This window comes from Cornus florida, unplaced genomic scaffold, assembly GCF_030987335.1.
Source record: "Cornus florida cultivar Cherokee Brave unplaced genomic scaffold, ASM3098733v1 CherokeeBrave_3.0.0_Hap2_Chr01, whole genome shotgun sequence".
Lineage (NCBI taxonomy): Eukaryota > Viridiplantae > Streptophyta > Magnoliopsida > Cornales > Cornaceae > Cornus > Cornus florida.
In genome coordinates this window covers 83,727,581-83,739,669 of record NW_026775571.1, presented here as the reverse complement: position 1 = coordinate 83,739,669, position 12,089 = coordinate 83,727,581, and the positions used below count along the sequence as shown (strand labels likewise).

The 12,089-nt window shown below is 35.4% G+C and overlaps 1 protein-coding gene and 1 pseudogene across 1 annotated transcript; both read left to right on the top strand.

Annotated features, from left to right (window-relative positions):
• Positions 1-1,221: 1,221 nt before the first annotated feature.
• On the top strand, positions 1,222-7,661 carry LOC132303610 (uncharacterized). Its single transcript, XM_059800948.1, has 10 exons — positions 1,222-1,326; positions 1,525-1,581; positions 1,701-1,763; positions 1,837-1,905; positions 2,066-2,158; positions 5,298-5,402; positions 5,481-5,558; positions 6,702-6,815; positions 7,114-7,219; positions 7,425-7,661. The coding sequence occupies exons 1-10, from the start codon at positions 1,222-1,224 to the stop codon at positions 7,598-7,600; spliced, it is 966 nt and encodes a 321-aa protein (XP_059656931.1). The 3' UTR covers positions 7,601-7,661.
• Positions 7,662-7,778: 117 nt separating this feature from the next.
• On the top strand, positions 7,779-10,778 carry LOC132276431 (pentatricopeptide repeat-containing protein At3g57430, chloroplastic-like; annotated as a pseudogene).
• Positions 10,779-12,089: the final 1,311 nt, after the last annotated feature.

Genomic DNA, 12,089 nt, shown 5'->3' with positions numbered 1-12,089 from the left:
CATCGTACTGTGCCCAGTGCTTCGTAGATATTAACAATTTGGCTACACTTTGCATCGCTCCTCCTTGCATCCCCTCTTCCGTGGACCCCTGTATGTATTTCTGTTAGTCTGTTGCCACCCGATACTCAAATACAAACCCAACAAAGGTCTAACAAGTTTGGACCCTCCTTCGATTTAATCACAACCGTCACATTTCAGGTAGATTCCCTCTATTGGGGTTTTGCATAGCATAAACCTCTTTTGATTCAAAAGTTCGGTACCCAGATCAAACAAATGCTGACTGTTATACCCTCTGTAATAACTTGAGATGCAGCTCAACTGTTTGATAAAATTTCCCTTACAGAGCTTAACTCTCTCTCAGCTCTCGTCTCCCATGTTAATGCATATACAGACATAAACAAACTGAAATTAGATGGTGTTACCAATGGGCGTGGGCCCAAAAGGTATGATCTCCTCTACAAAGGGGAGCGTGAGTGTTCGAGCCCAGCTAGGGGCTATATCGTGGGCGTGTGTACATTTGCTTGAACTTTGGGGGAAAAAAAGGGTAGTTTTTTTTTTTTTTTTTTTGCAAATTCTGTATGTGTAAGTTTGTTGCCACCCATTGCTTTGTTATTTATTTTTATTTTTTCTTTTTTCTTTTTGTTTTCTTTAAGCTTTAGTCTTGTTTGGAGTTTAGATAGTATCAGAAAGAAGTATGTTCTTTGTTTAATATGACTGTATATTGTTTAAACTTAGTTGGAGTGGTAAGCCGGTCAGGAAGTCTATTTGGGCAGTTTGGCTTATAAAGATGTCAAATTCATGCCATGACCGTTCCCTTGGTCTGATCATTGCTATTTTTAATTAGGATTGTCAATTAGAAAATCATTAGTACATAAAAAATTTTAAAATGTCATTCAGTATATTGAATTTTTTTTTCCATCATTCTATATAGCTTTCACATGCCGTAAAATTTAAATGTTATGTACTTCATGCATTTCTTAATGTTGATTATGTGCCATTCAACATGGCGAAAATTATTGAATTGCAGTGAAGAGGTGAAGTGCTTCTTCATGAGTCAAGAATGTTGGATATGTTTTGATGGTCCTTATTTTAAGGAGTTACTTGAATTTAGTATTTGTTTGTGTTTTTTTGAGAATCTGGGCTTAAAGACGGCCATTGTTATGCAACAAAAAATTTTCTGCTTATGATATGACTGTTTTCATGCAATTACAGAGTGTCGCAATGGAGGACAAATCTGAAGAGCTTGCGAGTTTGCTGAAAATTCTCCCCCCTGCAGAATTTTGTTGTGTCTATGGCTCAGCTCTCCATCCAAATAATCGTGACAAGGTTATAATTTTTTCTGCATGATTGACTTTATCTTCTAACTATCACAATAAATAAAATAAAATAATAAAGAAGAAGAAGAAGAAAAGAAAAGGCCTTATCGTCTTATTCAGATTCCTTTTTCTTTTCTTTTCACTTTATTTTAATAATTTTATGTTTTAACTATCTGAAATTTTACCTCTGTGGCTTTTGGTTTTCCAGTCATCAATGGTAGATTACATTCTAGGTGTAGCAAATCCTCTGCAATGGCATGCTGAGGTAAGTTTTGGATTGCATTACTTGGTTTTTTTTTTAAATAAAAATCTTATTTCCGTCATTGCAGAGAACAGAAGTTCCATAGATTCTAATTGTATTTATTTATTTTTATTGCCACCAACAATCTGAAAATGAATCGAGATCACTATGCCTCCTGGATGGTGCACCTTGGCGGGGCAAGGCTGGTGCTGCTCTCTCTCTCTCTCTCAAATTGGTTCTTTTTTATTCTAAGATCAAATATTTGGTTGGTTGTGTTAGATTACTGACGTTGCAGATGAAATTGGTGTTGGAGTACACTTCAACCCATTTGTTACCTGGAATGACAAGGTATTAAAAATTCAACGAGTTCAATATCTAGTGTATCTGCATGCACATGCATATAACCTATTATACATCAGTGGTTTCGTTTGTCTGTTATATATCTTGGTATAAAATGTGTTTCAGGGTGTCTTCTTAAAATCCTTCACCCTTGAGCAATTTTTGGCAGATGTTCAAGTATGGGGTTGTTCGAATGGATGATCTGATACGGGACATACTCAATTGGGAGAGGTTCTATCTTAGTGGTCGATTACAAAAACCTGTATGTCTTCTCTAAGAGTGCTATGTTATCATTTTTTTTCTCCTTTTTAAACTATGGACTTATCTGGACTTTATTTCTGAGGAAAATGATAGAAAAGAAACGTATTTTGTTAAACCCTTTTAAAGGAAAGAGTGAAATCATATTATGATGTATTAGTTCCTACCTTGAATACTTAATACTCTTATGTCTTTACATGATGATACTGTAAGTTCCTTATGAATTGTGAATTATATTTCGATGTGAAAGAAAATCAGAAACCCTTTCATCTAAGAATGGATTTGGACTAATCATAATTGTGCCTGCACCTCCCTCCTTCCTTTCCTGTTTTCAACCGTTTATTAGAAGCCTTTTTTGGTGCATGGGAAATGCATTATAGGAATAGAATAGTTGAAATATAGATAAAGAATAAATAAATTCGTGAGCTCATTATGTGTATGACATTATATTAATCAAGTATTCTCAGTTTGACTAAAGATATGCAATTTCTATATTTTCTAAGTTGTGTTTGATAAAATACAACTCAGTAGTCATATGCATTGAAATTAAAATGATAATTTTTACATCTATGGATTGCAAAAGAGAGTGAAAAGGAACAAAAAAAGGGTATCTACAATAGTATAAGAATATATAATGCTAATACTAATACCCTTATGATATCGTACGGAGAAATTTTTAGTGTTTTGTAACATGCTAAGTTCTTTACATGATCGTTCTTTCGGGGCTTTTTAAAATGAGGGCTCACTTAAAAGAAGAATTAGATCTAAGGTTGGGGAGGTAAGGTTGAATTAGTTTTTTAATGATGACATCACTCTGAAGCTTAGGTATCTGGGAGATGTAGAACGAAACTTGATGAAGGAAAATAAGCTGCCATCATTCTAAAACTTAGGCATCTGGGTACTGTAGAATGTGAACTTCATGAAAGAAAGAAAGCTGCCTAAGATCGTAACAATGAACTTGGGTTTATGATTAAGAAGATAAGACTAATTTCTATGGATGGAATAAGGTTTCGATTAGTCGAGTTGAAAACTAATTGAATCAAAAGAAAAACCAAAAAAAAAATTATACCAAGGGAAAATCAAGGTTTTAGTGCTAGATTGGTGATCGACACCCTCAGAGTGCAAGTAGTGATTTAGACCTATTGAAAATAAAGTAAAGAGGAGAGAGACACAGTTTTACGTGGTAAACCCAACCGGAAATAACCACGGGACCTAGTCTAGATAGGCACAATCGACTATATGAGAAAGAAGTTACAACCTGTTTGAGAGTTCCCACACCCTTGAACACCCTAGTTACCTCTTGACACAGACTGACACCAAACTTCCCACTCAAATCTTCAGGCCGTTTGTCCGCTAGTCAATATACTTCACTCCTCACAAATCTGCTTCTTCAGTGATTGTCCCCCTTTTGCTCGAAACTTTGGCCGGTTGATTTGATTTAAATCGATGAATTCCTCCTTATTGAACACTCATTCACATATAATGGTGTCAATGGAAACCCTAAATTGAGTAATTGGAAAATTCTACTCACTGAAGAATTCTCTCTAGATGACTAGAGACTTCAAAATCATACCTAGGTTGACTATAATTCCGTATTTGTAGCCAACATAGGTAGCTCATACGTTTTTTTTTTTTTTTTTTTTTTTTCCTTCTTCTTCTTCTTCTTTCTTGGTTGGTACTCACACACACATACCTTTACCGAGGCTCGAACCCCTGACCTCCCTTTGGGAAGTAGGGGCCTGATACCGCTAGGTATTGGCCCGTTGGTTAGGTAGCTCATACGTTTTAGTAAGGTGAATCTGTAAAATTGTGTTTTGAGAGAGTTTCCAAAGATATATGTATGTCAGGTTAAATCAATAGACATCCTCAGGAGTTGCCTCAACGCTCTCAGTATTTGAACCCAACAAAACCAGCAGTTCCTCGATCGACAGCCTCTGGAATATGCTCCATCGATCAACCATCATTCTGTTGTTCAATTTTAAATTCAGTTTTGAATAATGCCCTAATCATTACCTTTGAAAGTCATTGATAAAGAACAAATTTAAAATAGAATTGTGAGGCTCACCACGATCAAAGTAGGTCAATTTACCTGTTCCCTAGATATGTGATTGAAGATGTCAATTTATCGTTGTGTTTTTTACAAAACTGTGTATACCTTGTCTTTAATGGTTGTACTCGAACAACTCAAGACACTTTGACACATTATAGCACAAGTTTTGAAAACGAAATTGCCAGCACATGACTCATATTCCTAATATATATATATATATATATTCCTAACCTGATTCATTGAAGGACCTCCACTGCCACCATTTAGTCATAGGATGGATGTCAATGAAGTGGTAAAAAAGACGTGGCTTCTTGATAGGTCAGATCTTATTCTCCACTGACTATCACACCTCTTTGATAAATGATGGGAAGGCTCATTTCACCTGACTTATTGTTGACATATATGGTTCCTTCTAAAGTGACATTTTCTTTCATGCATTCAATGGCCTAAGAAGATCATGATGTTGCCTATTTAATCATATGTCAAGAGAAGATGACGGGTCACTTGCTATTTCATCATCCACCCTCTTATCTCATTTGGAGGTGTTTCTTTAGCCTATTTTATGTATAGCAGGTGATGCTTAGCTATGTGAGAAGCTTTGTCGATGAGTAGGTGTACCAGGCTGGAGGTTTCTGGATAATGTTACTTAGAAAGCATATTTGCTTAAAATTTATGGGCAATGTGGAAAGAGAACATAGGGATAGTTAAGGAGGAATTTGTGGTGGATGTGGTCATGATGTCAGTATGGCCTCTATTTGGGCTTTGTTTGTGTAAATTGTTTGAATTTCAGCCCTGTACTTAGAATTGGCATGTTTGAGGTTTTATCTTTTAAATTGGCAAAAAATTCAAGCACAGGGATATAGGGCGGTTTCTTTCTTTATTTTGTGTGACTGAATTAAGCTATGAGAGACTCTAGATTCTGCTTATGATTTTCTTTGATGTGTGTGGTTCACAAATTCTACATGCTATTATCTTTAACTTTCTCTGAACTGTTTGCTGTTAGTTATGATCTATCATCTACTGAATTTGCTCATCTACTAAAAAGATATGGTTCATCCTTTATCTATTGTTTTCTCTAAACCATTTTTTTTAGGTTCATATACTAAAGGATAATCTGGATATTTCAAATGTAAACTCTGTTAATTTGAGAGCTGCAACGTCTGCTGCTCTCCTTCTTTTGCCTTCCAAATTCAATGAGGTTTGCTTCTTTTCACTGAAATTATTTAATACTACAAACTTATTATTTTATTTGTAAAATAATTTGATGTTTTTCCAGGAAGATCTCTATGCCAAAATATGTAGCCTGTCATATATGGGTGATCTGCGTATGCTTTTTGCAGAAGATAAAAATAAGGTAAGGTTGATTGCAACTTACTTAGATCTTAGGCGAAGTATATCACTTGTAGTTGTTGCTTCTGATAGTGTTAGTGTGATTTGGGCTTTCTGATATTATACATATAACTAGTGGCTGTCATGATAAATAGATATATTGAAATGATAAAGGATGCGTAAGATGGAGTTACAACTATAGTTAGAATAACTGCAAGAGAAACAAGTGAATTTTCAATTATCGTAAATGTATATCAAGGATTGATGTTAAGCCTCTATCTTTTTACTTGATTATAAATGAATTAACTAAAAAACATAAAGGATCAAGTTCATGGTCTAGGCTACTTATTGATGATGTTTTTCTGATTAATAAAATTAAAGAAGGGACAATGTTAAATTAATTGTTCGGAGTGACTGTATAGAATTAAAAGAGTTTAAGATAAGTAGGACTAAACTGAATGTATTAATGCAACTTTAGTAAAGTGAATGCGAGTAAGAAAATAGTGAAATAAAGAGTAGGGAGATACCAAAACTTGACCAGTTTTGTCATCTAGTCTTGATTATTGAAGAGAGGGAGAGATTGGAGATAGTTTTGCTTATAACCAAAGCAAGATGGGTTAAATGCATAGTGCTCTTAACAGATTGTATGATCAACATATTACTTTAGACTAAAAGGCAAATTCCATGAAACAACGTTTAGACCTATTATACTTTTTGACATGCCAAATGAGTAGAAAAAAGCAATATAGTTAATTTACAATTATGAAAGAGATATACAACATTGTGGCAATAATCATACAATAAAACTATGAGAATGGATAATAAAACAAAGATTAAGGTTTCCACGGTGCTTGTACCTGACAGACGCACCCGAGTTCAGGTAACATAGGTCATAAACCAATAATGGAAAGTCTGATATTGCCAAGATATGGCTTCTGAATTATATTAGGAATAATGTAACTATTATAATTGAATGTTCTGAAATCTAGATATTTCCTGGATGAGGTTACATGTTCTTTTACATAACTGTTCATTTTATCTTTGTTGTTTTAGAGATATTATTAGTGCCTAACATCCGTATGGCACTTCCTTGACCTTGGAGGTGAATCGGCATGATCTATTCTTCTGTTCTCTGGTATTTTCCGTTGACATCTTTATTACCTGTCAGGTGAAGAATATTGTGCAAGGGCAGTTTAGTTTATTCCAAACAATGTATAAGCCATATCTAGATGAACATGCAACCAATGACTTGTTGAGATTTTCATCATCTGGTGGTCACCAAGTAAATATATCTCAGATCCATTCAAATCCTTGAGTTCTCAATTCCCAGAGCAGATTTAATCTTGTATCTTTTCTTTTTCTATTGTTATGAAAGGGTCCAATATTTCCTTATCAATTATTCAAACATTCACTTTTATTCGGGGACTCCAGCGAGGCCACGCATATATTTGTAATTTCAGTGTTGAAACATGATACTCTACCTACCTTTATCTAGTAGAATCATATAAAAGCAGTGTAGCTGGCATGAAAAGTTCATTATTGTACTCTTGTCTTGATATGTTGCTATTGGTCAACTCCAGGAATCTAGTTTATCTGCAGTTTCCTCCCTTGTTTCTATTCTTCCGGCGACGGTCAAAAGCCAAATGAGGATGAGAGTAGGAGAAGAGAAAAAAGTTGGTAAATCTGGTATGAACAACAACTCTGATGGTGTAGATTGATAGGAAAATGAAACCCAAATATTCCCTGATTTAAGAGTTCTAGCCTCCCATATGCTTCAAATCATCTTTGTGGGAAAAAAAAAAAATTGCTTAAATTCATATGCAGATTTCCAAATGGGTATCTGATGCAACAATTTTGTTTGGATTGCATTAACATCACATTGTCTTTGCAGGTCAAGTTATACGCGAAGTTGTGATTAATTCAAGGGAAGAGGTTGCTGAATGCATGCGGAAAGTTGTGAGGCGTAGGGTTATGATTTCAAGTGCAAGGCAGGCTGTTTCTGGAATACTGACTGCTGGTGTTGTTCATGGAGTTAGATATCTTGCAAATAAGATGCACAAGGCTTGAAAATCATGGACATGAACTTGAAATACTAACTGTTGGCACTGTTCAAGTGCAAGGCATGCCGTCTCTCCTATTTTGGTTTTTTTCTCCTTCCAAGTGGGTTAATTTCTTGATCTAAAACAAAGGCTAAATGGGCTTTGTCTAGAAGTGCACTATATTTTTGGAAAACTTTTGAGAGGAAATGAATGATTCCTGTAGGAGTTTTGTGTCTTTAATATAAGGATCATTTTTTCTATTTGTATCTTTAATATATGAATCGTTTTTTTATTTTCTATTTGTATCTTTAATATATGAATTGTATTTTTCTTTTGGGGGTAAGAAGAATCATTTTTTTTCTTTAATTTTGTAAATTTTATAAGCTTTTTTTTCTTTTTCTTTTTTTAACCTGACAAATTATTGAGAAGTTACTAGCATATTCGGGTTATAATGACCTTTTTAATACCGAGAGTGCTTGTATTCTTGATACGTTAGTTTGAATATTTATTTAAAATATCGTGTAACTAAGGACCATCATTTCAAAAAATAGAATCACCTCTTGACACATCATTTGTACAAATATTCTTCAAACTCAAACTTGTTTTTGAACTCTAATTTTAGCAATGCTTCAAAGTTGGGTAAAAAAAATTCTGTAATTGTCCTCTAAAAGTCCGACACGTATTAATTGATAACTTGGATATGTTTCTATAATCTTATCCATTGCCCAGTCAGTTTATCATCCCGTTCGAAGACATTGTATACTGTTATATTTCTGAGAAAAGCTTCAACTGCAACCAACTGTAATAACTACCAATGTCCTCCTTGACACAGCCTCTCTCCCCTCTTTCTTTATCCCTGCAACCTTCACATTCCCTCTCTTCCCTCCAAATCCAGCAACCAACTTCTCGAAAACACACCCCTCAAACAACCACCACCACTTCCATCTCCACCAAAACCTTTCTAAAACCCAGATCGGAATGGATCGAAGCCCTTCGTTCCCACACGCGATTGGAATTCGATGATTTATGCTTTGTGACGATTTGAGGAGTGGGAGCTTGCGTTGGATGCATTTCGGTTAATGCAATTGGAGGGAATGGAGCCCAGTTCGTTTACTTTGGTGAGTATGGCACTTGCGTGTTCTAATTTGAGTGAGAATGATGGGTTGCGGCTCGGGAAGCAAGTGCATAGGTATAGTTTGAGAGTAGGTGATGGGAAGACATTTACGAACAATTCGTTAATGGCTATGTATGCCAAACAAGGGAAATTTGATTACTCGAAAGTTGTTTTTGAGTTGTTTGAGCATCAGGATATGGTTTCCTAGAACACAATGATAAGCTCATTCTCTCAAAACAACTGCTTTTATGAGGCATTGAATTTGTTACAGCTTATGGTTCTTGAAGGAATTAGGCCTGATGGGGTCACAATGGCGAGTGTTCTCCCTGCATGCTCCAATTTGGAGTTGTTAGATGTTGGGAAGGAAATTAATGCTTATGCCTTGAGATATGATGATTTGATTGGGAATTCGTTTGTCGGTAGTGCTTTAGTCGACATGTACTGCAATTGCCGACAGGTTGAAAGTGGCCGTTAAGTTTTTGATGGTATCTTAGATAGAAGACTTGGGCTTTGGAATGCTATGATTGTTGGTTACACAAAAAATGGCTTTTATGGGAAGGCCTTAATGCTGTTCTTGCAAATGGTGGAGGTCTCAGGACTTTTTCCTAACCCCGCAACAATGGCAAGTGTCTTACCAGCTTGTGTGCACTGTGAAGTATTCTCTGACAAAGAAGTTATGCATGGGTATGTAATGAAGTTGGGTTTCAAAAGGAACCCGTATGTATAAAATGCACTTATAGACGTGTATTCTAGGATGGGAAAGATAGGAACTTCAGAAAATATATTTAATAGCATGAAGATTAGAGATATAATTTCTTGGAATTCAATGATAACAGGTTATGTTATCTATGGACGCCATGAAGATGCACTTATTCTGTTACATGCGATGCAAAGAGTTGAAGAAGCAAAGAATGAGGAGAAGGATGAGTATGAGGATGAAAAAGGAGTTCCTTGTAAACCAAATTCAATAACACTCATGGCAATCCTTCCTAGCTGTGCCACCCTTGCAGCATTAGTGAAGGGGAAAGTATTCATACTTACACCATTAGAAATGCTTTGGCATTAGATGTTGCTGTGAGCAGGCACTGGTTGACATGTATGCAAAATGTGGTTGCTTGAACTTATCTAGGAGAATTTTTGATGGAATGCCCAACATAAATGTGATCACATGGAATATTATCATCATGGCTTACGGGATGCGTGGGAAAGGAGAAGAAGTCTTAGAACTTTTTAAGAGTATGGTGGCAGAAGGAGCTAGGGGTGGGGAAGTCAGGCCTAATGAGGTTACATTTATTACAATTTTCGCTGGATGTAGTCACTCTGGGATGGTAAAGGAAGGCCGTAACTAGTTTCATAAAATGAAAGATGACCATGGAGTTAAGCCTACAGCAGATCACTATGCTTGCGTTGTTGACTTGCTTGGTCGAGCAGGTCAGCTGGACGAAGCTTATCAACTCATTAAGTCGATGCCTCCTAATGTTGACAAAATAAGCACTTGGAGTAGCATGCTTGGTGCTTGTCGAATCCATCAAAATGTAGAACTTAGGGAAATTGCAGCGAAGAATCTCCTTGAATTGGAGCCAAATGTGGCTAGCCATTATGTTCTACTCTCTAATATCTACTCATCGCCGGACTGTGGGAGAAAGCAACAGAGCTTCGAAAGAACATGAAGGAAATGGGAGTATGAAAAGAACCCGGGTGCAGTTGGATTGAGTTTGGTGATGAGGTTCATAAGTTCATGGCTGGGGATGCATCATATCCACAAACTGAGCAGCTCTATAGCTTCGTCGAAATGTTGTCAGAGCGAATGAGAAAAGAGGGTTATGTTCCTAACCCTTCTTGTGTTCTACACAATGTTGATGAGGTGGAAAAGGAGAATCTACTATGTGGGCATAGTGAGAAACTAGCAATAGCATTTGGTATCCTCAACACGCCTCCCGGCACCACCATTAGAGTTGCCAAGAACCTTAGAGTTTGTAATGATTGCCATGCTGCTACCAAGTTTATTTCAAAGATTGTGGAAAGGGAGATAATTGTGAGGAGGTTCCATAATTTCAAGGATGGAACTTGTTCTTGTGGGGATTATTGGTGAGGAAGTGTTCAAACCAATGTTTTTCAACATCAAGGGAAAAGTTTTCAAGAGATTCAAATACCAGCAAGCTGTAACATAACACTGATCACTTCATTTGTATTATCAAAATTAGTATGTACAAATTTATTTATTGGTAAACAGTTTTTGTAGCTTTAAGTTGTAAAATATAAAGGAACTATCATATATTGGGAGCGCTATTGGAGTAAATGCTTTGTTGTAACTCTTTGTTTTTCTACAATCTGTGAAATGTGGATGAGCAATAATGCTTTGCTCAGAATGTGGATGTCTCAGGCTCAATTCTATTTATTTATTTATTATTATTATTATTTTTTGAATAAATTGAAAGGTATCAATGGTCTTTTCAATAAGTTACTATATAGTAAGTAACAGTCCTTCGAATATTTTGTTTGAACAAATTGAAACCCTTCTTGTTGCATGACCACAATACCTACCAAAAATCAAAATTTAGAATAAAAATATAACTAGTTTTTGTTAGATTATTTCTATAAAATCCTTTGATAACATTTTAAATAATATTTGATGGTCGAGACCATGGTTCGCAGTATCGGTTATGGTTGCGGTCGCGATGTAACGAACTCAGACAAAGTCAGTATAAACTGGCTAATACTAACGCATATTGGACGATACAATGAATCATAGTTGAGACAATTGGTTGATTCTGTTAATACATTTTGTAGATCATTGATACATTCTTATTATGAAGCACATTTTCTCAAATTCTTAAATAATGAGCATAAGATATGTGTCAAGATGATGGAGTGCTACATTGTCGGTAATCTCGAATACCTAATAATTTCTCTCATATCAATTAGTGAATAGTAACTAAGTGAAGCACATAATATATATATTAAAAAAAGAACCCCTTTGATAAAATTTTCAAATAACTCCCACTTCCAGCTTCTCCTTTTTCAAGTTGTTCCTTAATGTGGCATTGAAATGGGAACTTTTTTTTTTTTTTTTTCCAGTTAAGGAATTTCTGAGAATATATTATGAAAAAATAATAAAATTATTACTGTCTTTCTTTCTACAAACTTCCAAAAACAAAAATAAATAAAATAAAATAAAAAACAAGCAGAGGCACTTGTTTGCAACAATCTTATAATTTTTTTGCACGAGATGCGAAAAAAATCTCCACGACTATCAATTTAACTCTCTTGTGGTATCAATTTTGGCTTTTGACAACATTCCCAAAAAAAAAAAAAAAAAATGGCTTTGGCCCCCCCAACTTACATAAATGCTTGGCGAAATCTTCCCCAACAGGAGTGGACCAAGAAAATATAATTCCCTTGA